Source organism: Marmota flaviventris, chromosome 7, assembly GCF_047511675.1.
Source record: "Marmota flaviventris isolate mMarFla1 chromosome 7, mMarFla1.hap1, whole genome shotgun sequence".
In the NCBI taxonomy this organism is placed as follows: domain Eukaryota; kingdom Metazoa; phylum Chordata; class Mammalia; order Rodentia; family Sciuridae; genus Marmota; species Marmota flaviventris.
The window spans coordinates 89,838,757-89,858,875 of record NC_092504.1 but is presented as its reverse complement, the minus strand read 5'-3'; the positions used below and the strand labels follow the sequence as shown (position 1 = coordinate 89,858,875).

At 38.6% G+C, this 20,119-nt stretch overlaps 1 protein-coding gene across 3 annotated transcripts in view; it reads right to left on the bottom strand.

Moving 5' to 3' along the window:
• Papss1 (3'-phosphoadenosine 5'-phosphosulfate synthase 1) overlaps positions 1–18,310 on the bottom strand; it is a 113,533-nt gene extending 95,223 nt beyond the window's left edge. The window contains exon 1 of one of the 3 annotated variants that reach the window (XM_027935448.3): positions 18,123–18,310. In XM_027935448.3, the coding sequence (XP_027791249.1) occupies positions 18,123–18,182 (60 nt within the window). In that variant the 5' untranslated portion in view covers positions 18,183–18,310. Of the gene's footprint in view, positions 1–13,284; positions 13,369–17,729; positions 17,872–18,122 lie in introns of those variants that run through there. The other 2 variants (XM_071614488.1, XM_071614487.1) reach the window with 2 other exon arrangements.
• Positions 18,311–20,119: the final 1,809 nt, after the last annotated feature.

The window sequence follows — 20,119 nt, the reverse complement described above, 5'->3', positions numbered from 1 at the left end:
ACTGCTGTGGCCAATCTGGTATCTGAGTCAATGTTGGGTGGCCTAAAGCTGCTATAGTCAGTCTGGCAATATGATTTGTCTGGACTTGGGACTGCAGGATGCTGCCTGGCACAAAGGAAGGCTTGGAGGTTATTTGAAAGTACTAACCTGGAGTCTGAAGCAATACGAATCTACCTAGTGCTGGGTTTCACTGGAATGGGCACATTGTAAGAGTCTGAGGCAAAGTGTGATGCGCAATTCCCTCTCCTTGTCCCAAGTAGAAGGTAACTCTCTCCAAGCTGTGCTGCCCAGGGCCTGGGGAAAGGGTAATCTGGGTAATGTAAAAACTGTCCCTCCTACCCTTTACATGCATCTTTTCACATGCATCTTTTCTTACTTCTGTGCCACAACAAGGTTCTATAATATCTCACCTGGTTTCCTTAGCTCTTGTGAAGGAATTTTTGTGTGAGGATAGTTGTTCCATTCACATTTCTGTGAGGGGATAAGCTCTGGAAACTCCAAAAATCAGATATTTTTCTTAAAGGAATTAATTTCCCTCTATATCTTAAACTTCCACACATATTATTTACTAAAACTAATTTACCTGTGAAGGTGCCTCAGGTTAAGGATTTGTTTTCTGTTATGGTTTTAATATCCGGTGTCCCTCAAAAGATCATGTGTGAAATAATGAAGAAAGTATAGAGGTGAAATGATTAGGTTATGAGAACCTTAACCTAATCAGGGCATTAATTCACTTGAATGGGTTAATTAGGTGGTGAATGTAGGCGAGTAGTTTTTTGAAGAAGGTGGGTCACTGGCACTGGAGGTGTGCCTTGGGGTTTATATTTTGTCCCTGGCCAGCAAAGTCTCTCTGCTTCCTGATGGCCATGTTCTGAGCTGCTTTCCTACTCCACACTCTTCACCATGATGTCCTACCTCATCTTAAGCAATGGAATTGGTTGGCTATCTATGGACTGAGACCATGGACATCAGGAGCCCAAATAAACTTTTCCTCCTCTAAAATTGTTCTTGTCAGGCCTTTTGGTCACAGTGATAAAAAAGTTAACTAAAACATTTTCCCACTTTCCCCTTCACAATCTTGTACAGGAGAGAAACATCTCCTGGTCATCTGAATCTTAACAGGGTTTATTATCATGGAGTGGAAAATTCTCTAGGGTCAAAGGGATAATTTGACAATTTTTTAATAGGCTCATCACAAAATCTATACCTTTCTTTCCTCCACTAATCATCTCATTAAACAGATATATTTCCAAAAAAAATTACACTTTATTAGCTACTGATGAAAAAACTGTCATAGGGGAAAATGGACCCATTTAAATAAACTAAGGAAACAAAACTTACCAGCTCTGCATTTCCAAGAATTTAAACAAAAACGTGGGTTTCAGACACAGACATCTGCATCTCTTAGCAAGCAACAGCACCTCTCTAGCTTTAGTGCCCAGCCAAGCTGGCTGAGGAGAAGGGAGCTGTGACTTTGCTGGAAGGGTGATGAAGACAGCGCCACACAAGTTGTGCTGTGGACACCTGCAGAACCAGTTTGGTTGCTCCTTTTGTGCTGGTATGTTTCCAAGTTACTTTGCTCTTGGGCAAGAAAAAACCTGTATCTAATGAATTTTAATTTGTTTTGGTTTTATAAAATATCTGGCGCCTTTCTTATTAAATTGAGCTAGAATGTGTAAAAACTACCTGACAAGCTATAAACTATTGAGGCTATGGATGAGAGAAAATACAAGATAAATGGAAACTCTGGTTTAATCACTAAAAAGAATGCACCCTATGTGATGGACATCATTATCCAAAGTACATGTATGAAGACATGAATTGGTGTGGACATACTTTATATGAAAACAGAGATTTGAAAAATGGTGTTCTATATGTGTAATAAGAATTGTGATGCATTCTGCTGTCATGTATTTAAAAAATAAAATCAATTAAAAAAAAAAAAAAAGAATGCACCCTAAGAGTTTCATGCCTATTACATTCAAAAATATAATGGTGGCAACAAAGTCTGGGCATAAGGCGGGTTTTGTTTATATATATTCAGTATTTTACACATTTAAAATGAACCTGCAACTGAGTATAGTGCACATGCCTGTAATCCCAGCAAAACAGGAGGCTGACACAGTAGGATCACAAGTTCAAGGTCATCCTCAGCAATTTAAACTACTCAAATAAAAAGGGCTGGGGATGTGGCTCAGTGGTAAAGTGTCCCTGAGTTCAATCCCCAGTACCAAAAATTTTAAAATGAACCTGAATTTGGAGGACTCTAAGATGACCAAATAGAGGTGCCCAGCACTCACTTCATCCACAAAGAAAAACCAAAACAATTAACAAATAAATAGCTGCATTTCAAGATGAAGTAGCTGAGGGAGAGCACTGGACCTCAACAAGGGAGAGATGGGAACCCTGTGAGACACAAAGACCTAGATGGTAATATACAAACAGAACAAAGCATAAGACATTAGCTCCTTAGAGGGTGATCACAGCACAGCAGGGGAAAAGATGAATGGAAGAGTCCCAGCAGACCCCAGAAGTTCCGCAGTCACCAGAAGCTTGGAGTCCAGCTAGGAAGCTGCATGAAGTCCATATGGTAACTTTGCTCTGGAAAAGAATTATCTCTCCCTTCCAACCCCCAGAGCTACTATAGCCCAGTGCCATCTTGAAAACAGTCTCAAGAGTTAAGAATCCACTTTCCCTAGGGGACAGAAGCCACTATCCCTTGGATTAACCCATTCCACCATATCTGCACAAAAGGCTACAACCTCATGAACCCAACTAGACTCAGTTGTGCATTTGTGCCCCAGCACTCAAGCCCACACAATGTCCTGCACTACAGGGGATAGGTGGTCTGCCACAGCAATGACTACTACACCCAACACCTGAAAAACCAAAGACCTGGGGCCTATGCCCCCAATACTTCCAGTCTCCCACAGCTGCCAACAGCTGCAGGATTTGAGGAAACACATCCCATGGCCCATATCCCTGGCCCCACAATTCTCATTGCTGGAGGTTTCCAGGACCAGTAGCATCCAAACCTGCAAGGCCTGAAGACATGACCACTATGGTCCATATGCCCAGCAATGCTACTATCAGTATCAGGCACAAATGCAATCAGCATTCAGCACATAACTACCTTAGTCTTGAAGTCATAACCTGGACCACCTCCCATACATTGCAAAGTCACAATACTACCTCCACAAACACCTGAAGTTTAAACAAATGAGATACCTTCACTGCTAAGGTAGATTAGAGTTGAAGAATTCATATGAAGATCATATCTCTGGGCCCACTCAGAACCAAAGCCAAAGCAGTGAGATCGGCTCACTGACACCCTATGTACAACTTGTCCACAAGAAAATCTTTCCATGTAAAAGATAATCCACAAGATCGGAAGACTACTGTACCAGAAGCACAGGCATCAATGTATTGACACAAAAATCATGAAAAATTAAGGAAGCATGAAATACACCCAAAAGAACACAATGATCCCAGAAGAAGATTTTAAAGTAAAGAAAATCTACAAAATGCCTAAAAAAGGAATTCAAACTAATGATCCTAGTTAAACTCAGTGAAATACAAGAGAATACAAATAGAAAATCAAACAAATAAAGAAAACAATACATGATCCGAATGAGAAATTCAACAGATATGAAAAAAAGAAACAATCTTGGGTCTGAATAATTCAAAAAAATTAAAAATACAATTGAGAGCCTCAACAATAGACTAGACTAAGCATAAAAAATAAATTTGAACTTGAAGATGGGTATTTTGAAGCAAAAAAATAAGACTAAATAAAAGAAAAAAATAAAAAAGAGTGAAGAAAGCCTATAAGACTTACAGAATACCATAAAGCAAACAAATATTGTCATTATGGATATTCAAAAATGAAAAGAAGGAAAAGGGCATAGAAAACCTATTGAATAAAGTAACAGCTGAAAATATCCCAAAAATTGGGAAAGAAATGGACATTCAGGTCCAGGAGGCTCAATGAACCCCTAACAGATTTGGCCAAAATGAACCTCCATGACATATTATATCAAATTGTCAAAATAATTTGACAAAAAGAGAATCCTAAAAATATCAAGGGAAGGGCTGGGATTGTGACTCAGTGGTAGAGCACTTGCCTCACATGTGTGAGTCACTGGGTTCGATTCTCAGAACCATACATAAAAAAATGAATAAAATAAAGGTCCATAAACAACTAAAAACAAAAAATATAAAACACAATATCAAGGGAGAAGCAAAGTCACATTTAGGGTACCCCCATTACACTAACAGCAGATTTCTCAGCAGAATCCTTACAAGCTAGGAGGAAATGGATAACACATTCAAAGCTCTGAAATGAAGGGAAAAAAAAAAACTACCAACCAAGAATATTATACTCAACAAAGTTATCCTTTGAAACTAAGGTAAAACAAAGACTTCCCCAAACAAGCAAACATTGAGGGAATTCATCACCACTAAAGCAGTCCTGTGAGAAATGGTTCAAGTCCGTCCCACAAGTCCCACATCAGGAGGCAGCAAATACCATCATGAAAACGTGAAAGAATCAAATTCATTGGTAAAGTAGACACAGAGAGGAAAGAGAAAAAAAATCAAACTTTATAACTGCAGAAAACCACCAAATCACAAAAAATAAGTTAAGAGAAAGAAACAAAGAATATACCCAATTATAGAAAAATTTAACAAAATGACAGGAAGAAATCCTTACTTATCAACATAAACTTGAATATAAACAGATTCAATCTCCTAACACAATGATATAGAGTGGCTAAATGAATACAAAAGGAAGACCTAAAAATATGCTATCTACAGAAAACTCAATTCATGAGACAAGACATTAAGTAAAAACAAAGGACTGGAAAAAAGATATTCCAAATAGAAATCAAATGCTAACAGAAGTAGCTGTATTAATAACAGATAAAATAGACTTTGTAAAATGGCAAAAAAAAAAACAAATAAAGCACTTATATTATGATAAAGTGATCAATCCAATGAGAAAATATAGCAATAAAGCAAACGGTATTAGATCTTAATAGAGACAGACTCCAATACAATAATAATTAATAGCTGGAGACTTCAATACTCCACTTTCATCAGTGGTATGATCATCTAATCAAAAAAAAAATCGGCAAAGAAACACAGGAGCATATTGTAGATCAAAAAAACCTAATGGGGGCTGGGGTTGTGGCTCAGTGGTAAAGCACTTGCTTCACATATGTGAAGCACCAAGTTCAATTCTCAGCACCACATATAAATAAATTAATAAAATAAAGGTCCTACCACCGTTCAAAAAAAAATCTCAAAACAAAAAAACCTAATGGACATTTATAGAACATACCATCCAAGGGCTACTGAATTCACATGCACATCATCATCACATGAATATTCTCCAGTATAGACTGTGTTAGGATTCAAAACAAGTATCAACAAATTTAAAAAAAACACACACACACAGAAAAATAATCAAAATTATATATCTTCTTGACTGCAATGGAATAAAACCAGAAATCAACAGAGAAACTTCAAAAGTTGTACAAATACATGGAAACTAAATAACATGTCCTTACATAACCAATGGAGCAATGAAGAAAACTAAAGGGAAATTTAAAAATTTTCCTGAAACAAAAGAAAATGGAAATACAACATTTCAGATGGGATACAGCAAAAAGCAGAACTAAGGGGGAAGCTTATACTACTAAGTGGCTACATCAAAAAAAACAGATTCCAAACAAAGAATGCAGTAGAAAGCAAGAACAAATCAAGCACAAAATTAGTAGATGGAAAAAAAAAAAAAAGGATCAGGATAAAAATAAACAAAATAGACTAAAAAAGAAAAAAAGTAAATGAAAAGTAGATTTTTTTAAAAAAACTAAACAATATCAACAAATATTAACCAAGCTAACCAAAAAGAAAAAAAATGAAGAAGAAAACAATAAAAATAAAGAGATGAAAAGGAAACACTACAACTAATACCACAGAAGCATAAAGGGGTACAGGGACCAGTATAAACAACTACATGCAAACAAATAGGAAAATCTAGAAGACATAGGTAATTTCTGGACACATATAACCTACCAAAATTAAGACACAAACACACAGAAAAACTAAACAGACCAACAAGAAGTTATGAAATTGAATCAATAATAAAAAGTACCCCAAAGAAAACCCCCAGGATCTGATGGCTTCACTCCTAAATTCTATAAAACACCTGAAAAAGAGCTAATACCAATTCCTCACAACCTAATCCAAAAAACTGAAAAGGAGGGAACTGCCCAAATTCACTCTATGAGGCTAGTGGATACCAAAACCACACAAAGGCACAACAACAAAAGAAAATTACATAACAATATTCCTAATAAAGATGTAAAAATTCTCAACAAATAGTAGCAAATCAAATCCAACAGTCTATCAAAAAGATTATACACCATGATCAAATAGGATCTATCCCAGGAATGCAGAATGGTTCAAAATATGAATATCAACAAACATAATCCATCACATCAAACAGACTGAAGGGCAAACACCATATAATCATCTCAAATATGCAGAAAAAGCATTCAATAAAATTCAAGATCTTTTCATGATAAAAATCCTCAAAAAATTAGGAACAGAAAGAACATACCTCAACATAATAAAAGTTACATATGACAAACCCACAGCCAACATCATGCTAAATGGGGAAAAGCCTGAAAGTGTTTCTTTCTCTAAGATCTAAAACATGATGTCCATTTTTACCATTCCAACATAATAGTACTAGAAATTTTAGCCAGAGCAATTAGGCAAGAAAAAGAAAGAAAGAGCATCCAAACTAGAGAGGAAGAAGTCAAATTACTCCTATTTGCAGGTGACATGATCCTATATGAAGAAAACCCTGAAGCCTCCACCAAAAAAATTGCTGGAACTGTTATTTGAATTCAGCAAAGTTGCAGGATACATAGGCAACATACGAAAACAAAGTTATAATAAAAAGGTGCATTTTTATATGCCAATAATTGGCAGAAAAAAAAACATTTTTAATCCCATTCATAATATCCGCCAAAATATAAAACGCATTTAAAAGAAGTAAAAGAGGCCTACAATGAAAACTATAAAGATTATGATTAAAAAAATCATAGAAAAAAATTTCAAAAATGCAAAGACACTCCTTATTCATGGATTAGAAGAATTAATAGTGTTAAAGGTCCTTACTACCCAGAGCAATCTAGTCAATTTAATCTCCATACATGATGAAACATTATTCAGCCATAAAAAAGGATGCAAGTCTATCATTTACAGCTACATGGATGAAACTGGAGGACATTATATTAAATGAAATAAGCCAGAAACAGAAAGACAAATACTACATGTTCTCACTCATTTGTGGAAGCTAAAAACAAGCTAATCACATAGAAATGGAATAGAGGTCACTAGAGTACAGGAAGAAGAAAAGAAAAAGGGTAGAAAATGAGCACCAAACTAGAGTTTAGGGATAGAAGCGAGTAGTACTAACGTTCTACAGCACAGGAGGATAATTACAGTCTACAACAATGAATTACACATTTCAAAATAACTAGAGGGGAAGAGTTTGAAGGTTCCCAACACAAAAAAATGATAATATTTGTATACATATATTATCACACTGAACTCCATAAATAAGAATATGTATGTCAATTAAAAATAAAACACTTTAAAAAATAAGTTTGACACATTGTCCTATCTCCCAATTTTTGAGGATTAGGACAAAGTATACTTTTTTAAACTACTAAAATTACATGGTAGTAGGTAGGCTTATGCCTGAATTTTAGGAATCTAAAGAACCGTTTTTCATGCAATCTTCTTTTAGTTCTCCTTTTTTTTTTCCCATCTGCACCCACTCCAGCTAAACTCTTCCTATAATTCTACTAAAGAAATATGATGTTACTAATTTATTAAGGGTCAAGACTGAGTCATTTCCTTCCAACTCTAAATTTCTGATCCCAATTCAATAGCCTGGTTTCCATCTACAGGAGAGAAATCAGGCTTATTGTTTCTTACCTAACAGTCTTGCGTGTTTCATAGAAACATATTTATGGCTTGGTCCAAGTATGCTTCCCTTCACATTACTGCCCACATCATTTGTTTGTTATTCATGGACCATTTAATATACTTTCAAGTATCTTTTTGTGCATATACATTTTTACTTCTCTGAAAGGGTAGGTCAAGGACTATCAGTCACAATTGTTGGTATTTTACACAATGCCCAACTTCCTTTCTTGATCCTAGCGAGTATTCAGCAAAAGTTAGATATGAGGCATCTGTTAAAAGTATGGTTTGTTCTGTATTACCTGCAAATGAAATGATAACTGACATAAGGAAACCTTCAGTCTAGCAGAATTGGGACAACTCATTTGATACTGTACATTTGAGAATCAATTCCATCACTAGGCTAACGTCACATGACCAGAAGGTCATCATTTTCTAAACATCCTATAAACGTTTGTCCTCACCACCCACAGAAGCCCTTGGTCCTTTTCTGACTCCCCTTCATTCCATCCACATGGGCTGCTTTGTTAATTTATCCACTTCCTTCTAGGGCAAATTAACGTTCCTGTGATGCCACCTAGAGAACTTCCATTTGTGAGTTTATTATGATTCTATAAAAAACTGTGCATTTTTTAGTGAAATTTGTAAAGGCACAAAGCATACACCAAATAGAGACCTTTATTCTGGACTTTCAGACACCTTTCACCCATCCCACCACTCACCTTAAACTGACTGCTAAACAGCATATTCCTCCAGGGAGAAATCCCTGAAATGGTAATATGCACGTTTACATCCTAAAACACAATGTAGGAAAAAAGAAAGCAATGGTAACTTGGATAAAGTGGGGATTATAGAGTACCATATGAAACTATTAGTTCAGAGTTCCTGAACATTGAATTTAATCTTTTGGATACTAACAAATCAAATACAAATAGCAAAAGTGAAGAACATACATTGCTAGAGGTTCAGAAAACAACTTGAAAAGGCTATTACAAAAACCTTACTACTACAAAATATGTCATCAGCAACACTGGCTTGACCTGGTTGCTTGTTAATAAGTGAATCTCAGAACCTCTCCCAGACCTGCTCAATCAGAATTAAGTTACCAGCATGCTTATCTAATCACCATCAATAGCCATGCATGCATGCTCTGCATACACATTATGGCTCTCCAACTATTCTATTTTAAAAATTAAAAGACTTTAATTTATTCAGTGGATTTTTATAATATCAAAACTGTCAACCCTAGATGACCTCAGCTGGGAAATCCTGTCCCTAAATATTTCTGTAAGACATGTAAGTCTGGAACTATCTATTCATTCATTATTTGTTAATTGGTTCCACCTAGCACTGAGAATAAACCAAACAAAAACATTTCAGGGAAGAAGACTGATTAGAAACATGTAAATAAAGAAATCATCATATGTAGCAAACTGTGTGTCCCACCATGACATGGTGAGGCATTCCTCATAAAAATGAGTTGGGCAACCAAAAACACTGTCACCCACTTCAGAAAGTGAAATTAACTACTAAAACCATATGGGAGTACACACAAAAAATTATACATGGCTGTTTATAGAAGCATAATAATTACATGGCTGTTATTATTCATAACAGTCAAAGAGTAGTAAAAACCCAGATGTCCACTGACTGATGAATGGATAAACAAAATGTAGTAAATTCATAACAGAATATTATTTGATCATATAAAAGAATGTAGTATTGATACAAGCTGTAACACACATGAACCTTTAAAACATGAGCCCAAGTGAAAGAAACCAGGCACAAAATATGTGTATTCTATAATTCCATTTATGGCAAAGTCCATAATCAATAGCAAAATCCACAGAGACAAAGTACATTATTGGTTGTCACAGACTAGGAGTGTAGGGGAAAGATGGAGAATGACTATCAATAGTATAAGGTTTCTTTCAGGGGAAAGAAGATGTTCTAAAATCAGATACTGGTATTGTCTGTACAACCTTGGATACCATAAAAACCACTGAACTATACACTTAAATATATGACCCAAAGACACAGGAAAAGGATGTGATGTGGTTTGTATATGAGGTGTGCCCCAAAAGCTGTGTTAATGCATGAATATTCAGAAGTAAAAAGATTAGATTATTAGTCATGGCCTAGTCAGGCCACCCTAATTTGAATGGTGATAAAAGTGGGCAGTTGGGGTACGGCTGGAAGATATGGGTAGCTGGAGGTGCATTGTGAAAGGGCTCATCTTCCCTATGGCCCTTCTGCTCCTTGGCCACCATAAATGGAACAGCTCTCGTCCACCAGCCCTCCACCATGATGTTCTGTCTCACTTCAGGCCAAGGGTAATGGAGTCAGCTGATAATGGACTGCACCTTTGAAACCATAAGTCTGAATAAACGTTTACTCCTCTAAGTTGTTCTTGTTGGGTGTTTTGGTCACAGCAATGAAAAGCTAACTAATACAGGATGCAAGCATAAAAAAAAAAAAAAAAATAGAAGAATTTAAAGAGCCTGAGCAAGAGCTATGTTCATCTAAAGTTCTAGTCACTAGAATTTCCACTATTATTCCACAGCTAACACTTCCTTGTGAAAGAACTGAGTCCTTAGAAAGGGGTAAGTCACAGAAATAACTTCTAATAACAAGGATTCTCTCCTTAACCAAACTCTGCTCTGAGTCTTTTTCAGCTAGACCTGGTCCTTCGACACATCTTCAAAACCCAATTTCAGCAAGAATCCCCCACCTTATATCTGACCAAATTCCTAATCTCACACCAACCCAGCAGGACTGATCACACTGACTGCCTCTAGAAAGCATCTGTTTATCCAGAATCCTCCCCAACTCCTGATGTTTCCTCGTACTTATTTTCTACCCACTACCCTAACTTGCTTTATAACTACAAATTTCTACTTTTCCAGGCCTATATTACAAATAGCCAGTTGTTTATTTCATAGTCCCTTATTTATTTTCTTTTAGTTACTGACATCATTATTTTGAAGACACAAATATTTTCCCCATTTCTAATTCCTTTATACATATTTATAATTTAAGAAATATGTTTCCATTTTTCCTTGTTGTACTTAGATTTGAGCCCAATCTCTCTGCCCTACTGCAAAAACTCCATTGCAGCAGTCCCTATACCTAGAGAACCCCCGGTCATTTTAACAAGTACAATAAATTAGTTTGTTCTTTACAACTTATGTGAATACTAAAAAAAAAGTCATTCTTTGCATTTGAATTAATTACAGTAAGCCTTTTTATGCATCAGTTCTATAACTCTAGATTCAACCAAACAAAGATCAAAAATATTTAGAAAAAAATGTGTCTGTATTGAACATATATATTTGTTTTACTCCTCCATATTCCCCAAGCATTATAGTATAACAACTATTAACACAACATCTACATTGTAATAATACATAATCCAGAAATGACTTAAAACTATATGGGAGGATGTGCTTTAGGTTATTTGCAAATACCTATAGAAAGGTCTTGAGCATCCTGAACCAAACATCATGTACACTGTGGGACTACTGTACTTAGTAATATGACTTCAAAACAATTCAGGAGCCAAGAGCCACAGCACACATCTATAATCCCAGCTACTCTTGAGGCAGAGGCAGGAGGATCAAGAGTTCAAAGCCAGCCTCAGCAACTTAGTGAAATCCTGCCCCAAAATAAAAAATAGAAAGGCTGGAGATGTAACTCAGTGGTAGAGCATCCCAGGGTTCAATTTCCAGTGCCAAAAAAAAAAAAAAAAAAAAAAAAAAATCAGGATAGGAGCTTTCCTGTCTTATTATACTGGCATACTTAAAGAAAATTGATTCATCTCAGGTCAAGAGATGGTAACTTTCAGGCTGGTAAAAGAAAACCCTATATCAACTATAAAAATACAGTTGATATAAGATTTTCTCTTCAATATGACTTTTACATTTCAAATTTAAGTAATTTTTATTCCTTTTTCAATTCAAAGAAAAGAGTAAAATAGGGTTCTCAATTTCAGCATGAATGACTTTTTGGACCAAATACATCTGGTGTTGTAGGCTCTGTCTTATGCACTGCAGGATATTTAGCAGCACCCATGTCCTCAAAGAGATACCAGAAAAACCATCTAGCTACACAGACAAACCAAACCATAACTGTCTCCAGAATTGCCAATCACTACTAATGGTGGCAAAAAAATCTCACTTGGTTGAGAACTACTGAGGAGAGAACCACTCCCCAAAATTAAATGCAACAAACCAGACATGCTGGCACACACCTGTAATTCCAGCAATTCAGGAGACTGAGACAGGAGTTTGCCAACTTCAAGGCCAATCTGTGCAACTTAGCAAGATGCTGTCTCCAAAAAAAAACACAAAAGACAGGGGATGTAACTCAGTGGTAAAGCACTACTGGATTTGACCCTTAGTACAAAAAAAAAAAAAAATTAAATGCAACAGAGCCAGCTTACCGGCACTTCAAATCCAAAGAAGCAACTACACTAAAGGGAGGATAACGCTACTAGGTAAAATGCCAAAAACCAGGCATAACAAATTGCCCAAAACCAAGATTCCAAAGTAACACTGTCTTTGGAAATTCCTTGCCCTGGGAAGAGAATAAAAATACATAAATATACAGGTTAAGTAGAAAGAGCTGTCTGAAATGATTAAAAAAAAAAAGTTTATACCACACTGTCCAATTCCTGTGACTATTAACCACATAAGCAGCACTTGAAATATGGTTAGTGCAACTAAGGAACCCATTGTTTTCTGTATTGTTTTGTTTCATTTATTAACTAAATTTAAGTTGCCACTTGTGTCTATTAGCTACCTTACTGGACAACAAAGATATATACCTTGCTATCATCTTGCTACTAATTGTGTTAGTGAACTTGCTTTTACTATAACAAAATGCCCAAGATAATCAACTTTAAAGGAGGAAAGGCATATTCTGACTTATGGTTTCAGAGTTCAGAATATGGTTAATTGATTCCTTTGCCTTTAGGCCTTATAATGAAGTACACATCATGGCAAGAGATTTGTGGTAGAAAAAGCTGATCACATCAAGGCAGCTGGGAAGCAGAGAGAGACAGGAAGGGACCAGTTCCATCCCCTTGAAGACACGTTACAGTTTAGATATATCTCCCAAAAGCTCACATGTGAGACAATGCACGGATCAGAATTCAAACAATTAGATTATGAGCGCTTTAACCTAATTAGTGTATTAATCCACTAATATGTATTAACTAGGTAGTAACTATAGGTAGGTAGGTAGGGTGTGGCTGGAGGATGTGGGTCACCAGGGGCATACCTTTGGGGTTTATAGTTTTCCGATGGTAAGCAGAGCTCTCTGCTTCCTGTTACCATGTCTTGAGGTGTCTTCCCCCACCATGTCCTTCCACCATGATGTTCTGCTTCACCTTGGGCCAAGAGATATGAAGACGGCCATCTATGGATTGAGACCTCTGAAACCGTGAGCCAAAATAAAATTTACTTCCTCTACATTATTCTTGTCAGGTCTTTTAGTCACAGTGATGAAAAAGCTGACTAAAACAAAGGGCACACCCCCCAAAATCTGATCTCCTCCCACTAGACAAACAAATCCCAAAGGTTCTATGGCCTCCCATTAGTAACACAGGCTGGTGACCAGCCCTTGAACACACTTGCCTCTGGGGGACATGTATTCAGACCATAGCATTAATCAATTTTAAAAGTATATTCTTGGTAGAATCTCAGCTTTTTCTTTCCTTCAGGCAATTTTTGTAAAATCACCTCCCAGGCTTTTAGGGTAAGATTGGCCAAGTTTTTTGTTTCACCTCCACATTCTTGTTTCATTTTTGTACCATCTCAGTCTTCTCCAAACTCTAGACAGGGCTGTTGGCCTTCTATGAAGGGCATCTAACAGTATAAGGGGACAAAATGTTTGGGAAAGATATAATTGGTACAAGGAAGAATTATCTTCACTTATTTGTTTCATTAACTCTCTCTCCAGCAGAATACAATACCCATGAGAGCAGGACCTTTTTCTAAGTCTTTCTACCACTGTACCCTCCAGTATGTGGAACAAAGGTACATACCAAGCAGGGGTTAAATATTTAATGATTTAATAAATAACAACAATATGTGACACATGTGCCAGGAACCATAGAGTTTTAAATATATTAACTTATTAAACCTCCCTGTAGCTCTATGAGGTATGCATGATTAGCCACACTATAAAGTATAATCCCTGACATCACCAATGAGGATACTGAAGCACAGCAGGCTTAAGGGAACATGTCCAATATCACGCAGATGCTAAGTGACAAAACGATAAGTGTAATCCTACCACATGTGCAGTTTTGTTCCCTTACTTAAGTCTAAGAATTTTTAATATCAGAAGCACCTTAGTTACTCTATATCCTGCCCCTATTCCTTTCCTGTTAGATCAAGAGATACTCAGTATAGATGTAAAATACCTGTAGTGAAATATGATAACACATTCATGGTAACAGCAGAGAGAGTGCACAAGCAATTCAGATCATGAGCAAGTGAATGTCATGGGTCACATATTTCATACAGTTAGGTAATAATCGCCCGAGGCTCTCAAGATTTCAGCTGATAATAAAGGGTCATTGATATCCCAGGCAGAAGGAAGGGTAATATAAAACCATCTGAGTGTAAAGTATGGAAGGAAAGTTGGGCTGCACTATCAAAACTGGGGCAGGACAGGCGTTAATGGAAAAACAAACCAGAGTAAGATTACACATGCTTCTGAAAGTCACACTGGATTTCAGACTCTTCTGAGAGGAGTAGGACACAACTCCACCATAAGGCTAGTTCAAGTAGGGAACTCAGCTCAACGCGACCATACAAAAAATGGGTGAATGACACCTGAGTCTCCAATTTTCTCAGAAAATTGACACCGAATACCCCAAATTTCTCTCAGCCCAACTAAAACATCACTATAGGTAGATGAAAACTGGTCCCACTGGACGCCAGTCAGAGAATGATATTCATTACATCTGATATTTTGTCAGACTGCCGTGAAAGGACGTTCCAAGAGCAAGGAGACTTTTGATTTTGCTTTGCTATTCTCGTAAATATATGGAGACATCATTCTGTAAAACTAAACAAAACATCTCCCAGTGCTACAACACTGTTTTTTCCTATCTCCTGCCTATTTTCTCCATGAATTCACTTCCTTTACCTGATCCTTAACAGGAGAAATTACCCAAAGCTTAGTGTTTGGTCTCACATCAACTCTATATTCTCTATCCAAATCTAACCATCAGAGATTTATTTTACTAACTAAATCTCTACAACTGTGATGTCTACACATCCCTCCTGAGGAGTTCAAGTATCACCAGTATGAATTGAAACATGTGTTAGTGTAAAATATCTCCCAATATGCAAGTACAAAGGTAAAACTAGTAATTTTATATTTACTACAAATAGTATTGAGCTTATATAGAAAAACATTTACATTGAAATGATAGAATTTTGGATATTTGTCTAAATATTACTGAAATTTATTTCACCTGTTTCTTTTTAATGTGGGTTCTATAAAAATTTTAGTTACTTACATGACTCATATTTCTATTGGACTGACATGCTCTACAGACTATCTGTCTCTCAATGCAGCATGCTTAAAACTCGATCCACAAATTGAGCTCTATTACATCTCTACGCCTCAGTTTCTTCATCAATTAGATACTAATTGCAATAATCAGTCAAGGTTCATATGGGAATAAACAGTTGAGTCCAGATTCAAGTTCAGTCAGCTAGCTCTAGGGCCCCTGCTTTTAATCCCTGTCTCATGATACCTCCTCCCCTCAGAAAATGTTGCGAAAATTCAATGAGTTAATTTACACAAAACATTTCAACATTTCTCTCCACTTCCTAGGACCCAAACTGTGGGACCATCTTTTAACATTTCTTCCCTTTTCATCCACTGAATTTAGTCAGGTTTTCCCTACTCTTCCTCACAAGCTGTTCATGCACCTGCTCTTCTCTTCACAATGTCAGCCTTCCTTCACCTGTTCACACTGCATCAATCTAGAACGATAAAAAGACCACCTTTAATAGTGTTCAGGTGCCTGACATGCCTCAAATCCATTAATTCCTTTAACCCTCCCCATAACATTTCTGGTCTTTCATGTTCAAGTTCTAACAGTGTACACATGTCTTCAGCAGACCCATCTTCCTGGATCACCAATTTTATCCTATAATGAGACTGTTAAAGGTATGTGGCTTCTTCACACTTGCATCTATCAGTAGATATATGTGAGAGGTGCACGTTCTATTGGGAAGAAAGAAAAAAAAAAAAAAGACTTAACAAGGGTCAGAAAATTAAAAATCTAGCCCCATCAAAAATCTGCCACAGAGGCTGGGGATGTAACTGAGTGGTAGAGCACTTGCCTAGCATTTAGGATACACTGAGTCCAATATCCAGCACCACAACAAAAAAAAAAGAAAAAGAAAAAAGAAAAAAATTTCCCACAGAATCAAGTACTAGCTCTGTGGCCAAATTTATAGCTGAATAACCCAGCCTCACCCTACCTATTTAATCTTATCTTCACTTCCTAACAAAAACTCCCCACAAGTCTTCACTGTCAAGTAATTCTTACTCTAAGCATTTATTAGCACAGCTCCCCTGTGCCTCAGAAATCTGAGCTCTCCCAAAAACATCCAGGCCTAACTAATCTCTCCCCTAAATTGCAATAAATCCTCCATGTCTTGCCACTCACTGTCTTTCATAAATACATATCCATCACCTTGGAAAAGACACTAAGTCCACCTTTTTCATCTCCACGTCTAGCACACGTCTGTACACAGGATACACATTAATTTGGCAAATGAGATAATAAATGAGTTGCAAGCAGTGTAAGTGAAATTATCTGCAAATACCCCAATCTAACCAACCTTATTTCCCTAACCATGAAATATCTCAAAGTCACAGAACCAAAACCCAGTCTGAATATCAAGGCCATAGTTTCCTGTACTTTCAAATCCATTATCTTTTCTGCTCATACAAACAATCCTGTGAAGGACACCTATTACACCCTTAACTCAGCTGTGGTTCAAAGTAGAGTAATTTTCCTCAAGATTACACAGCTAGTAAATGGCAAAGCTGGGACTGGAGGCCAGTTCAGGAGTCTAGTGTTCTTTCCAAGAAAGCCTGCATGAACCCTTGAACATAGCAACAGATATGGCAAATTAATGACTTTGAAAGAACATTCGCCTGAAATGGCTTCTTTTTTTTTCCTTTGACTCACCAAGGGCAAGTGATGATTTGCAAGACTGCATTTAAACCTCATGATTCTGTTAGTCTGTGAAATAAAAATTTCCATCGAACTTAAAACCAGTGTTCTTTCCAGACTCCAAAAGTTGGACCATCCCCATCCCCCGCACTTACAGTATTAGCTCTTTCTTACAAAGAATAATTACGGAAGGAAACAAACTTCTGAGGACACAGCATCTGACCAGTAAGGCCAACTGGCAGTCGTTGCTAAACGTTATAAAACCATTAGTCTTCCCACACCTAACTGTCACCAGGAATTCAGCCCTTAAACTATGTTTTTTGTCAGAATTTCTATTTAAAGCAGAGACACAAAGAAGCTCAGTTCAGGGCAGTTTCTATTCATGAATGGCCACATTGTTGGGTACCCTCCTTTCACAGTGAAACTCAGAACTGAAACAGGGAGTTGGACCCAAACCTGAGCCAAAACCCGCAGAAACGCGCTCAAGGCGCCTGCCTCAGCCTCCTCTGCAGACCTCAAGCCTCTCAGGGGAAGAAGGCAGCTCCCTCGCCGGGGTCCCAGGTTTTAGCAGTCGCCAGCTCCTTTGCAAAGAACGGTCCCGATGCCGGCTCTGAGCCTGGGCGCTGGAGAAGGGGGCGGTCTTCCCAGATGTAGATCCGACCGACCGCAGCACCCCGCCCGAGACCTCCACCTGCGCCGTGACACTGCGTCTCAAAGCCACCAAACACTCCAGCCTCAAGACGCCGCGACCCGGCTACCTACTCCACCCCATCCCCCCCGCCCCGCCACGCCACGCTCCCGGGAGGATGCAGAGGAGACCGGAGGGAGGCGGCGGCTCCGAAGGAACAGCCAAAGGTCTCCAAATGGGCATCTGCTCCTGGCCTTCTTGCCCTCTGCGCCCACTCACCCAGTTTTGCGCGTTATTGCTCAGCTTGACTTTCTTGCACAGACTCCCAGGGATCTCCATGGGTGCGGAGCGCGCGCGGATGCCGGGTTCTCAGCGCCCAGAGGGTAGCAGGAGGGCAGGCCGGCAGGCCGGCGGAGGCGGGGCGACAAGGCGGGGTCTCCTCGCGTCGGCGCGGGCGCGGGCGCGAGCCGACGTGCGCACGCGCTGCTGCTCGGGCCCCGGGACTGCGCGGCGCAGGGCCGCGCCTTGGAAAAGAGCGCTGGGCAGAGGTATTGGGGAGGGGCGAAGGGCGGGCGTGAATCCGAGGCGGGAGGTGGGGGCGGAGCTCCACGCACGCACCCACGCGAGCTCGCACCAGGCTTCTCCTTGATTCGAGAAAAGGGCGGGGCCTGGGAAGTAGTCCTAGAACTCTAGTCTGGGCCTCACCCGGCTGGCCACGCTGTGGAGAGCATGCGCACAGAGTAAGATTGCTTCTCCACCGCCGGCCGCCAGGCGCCTGGAGAAGAGCAAAGATGCACTTCTTGTCTAGCACCAGGCTTTCTCAATTGAGGCTGGTTTGGAGAAGGTTTCCTGGGCTCCCATCTCTGCCTGTGTCCTCCTGGCTACGTTTTTAAAATATTTTCCAGCCTTGCAAAGGGAGGATTTAATTTAATTTAAATTTAATTTTCATCACATGTTGTGCGTTGCTTTAAAATTCTACTCAATGACAACAAATCCCACTGTTACATATAATTATAATGCACCAATAAAAAGGAGGAAAGAGCTATTCAATTCGCAATTTTTGAAAAAGCCAATGCCCCTTTTTTGTTGTTCTTTTTAAATATACATGACAGTAGAGTGTATTTTGACATAGTATACATACATGGAGTATAACTTCTTCTAATTAGGATCTCATTCTTGCGTTGTGCGTGATGTGGAGTTTTGCTGGTCGTGCATTCATGTATGAACATAGGAAAGTTATGTCAGATTCCAATGCCCCATTCTTTATATCAATAATTAATTTCTAACAGGACGATGATACAGGCCTATAAGCCCAACGACTCAGGAGGCTGAGGAAGAAGGATTGCAAGTCCAAAGCCAGCCTTAGTAACTTAGCAAGTCCATAAGCAACTTAGTGAGACTCTGTCTCAAAATAAAAAATTAAAAAGGGCTTAGGGGCGCGTAGTGCTGGGGCTGTAGTTCAGTGGCAGAGTGCTTGCCTAGCACGCTTAAAGCACTGGGTTTGATCCTTAGCACCACATTGGGAAAAAAAAAAAAACTTTTTTAAGGGAGGGCTGGGGATATGACTTAGTGATTAAGCACCCCTGGGTTCAATCCTCAATAATAATAATAATAAATTTCTCAGCAGGTTTAGTGATTATTTGTAAAATGCCACCCTCTCCAATAGTAGGCCCCACGTCATATCAAATTTTTGGTGCAAACCTTCTCGCCACTACCTGGTCAGAGGAGCATCTATATTACTAATTACTTAAGTAATACTTAGAGGACTGAAATTCATGGCCCCTGATATCCCAGAGTAGAATGCCCACCTCTGAAGGGCATCTTCAAATTAATCTAATTATTCCCAGGCTAGTTAATAGGATAGTCTGGGAAGTGGTTTCCTCCACCACTTACCTCCTCTCCCACCCAATCCCTGTAATTCTGTGCTCACTTTTCCACAGTTTGCCTGGGGTACCAAGGGAGTTATTTCCAGTTCTCACCCTGTGTACCCAACTTATACCCACACAAACACCAATCACCAAGACTGGTGCCTGCTGCAAATTAGAAATTAGCCTGTTATTTATTTACTTCACTGCTACTGTCTCAAATCAGGCTTCTCCATATCCAAACTGAATCATCACTAATCCCCTTCACTGGAGCTGCCCCATCTGTGCAACTGCTCTTCATTCCCATGCCACCCACTTTGTTCTTCATACTTCCCTCAGGGTGGTACTTCTGAAATAGAAATCTGATCTTGTTACTCCACCTCTTAAAATGTCAATGGTTCTCTTTAGCTT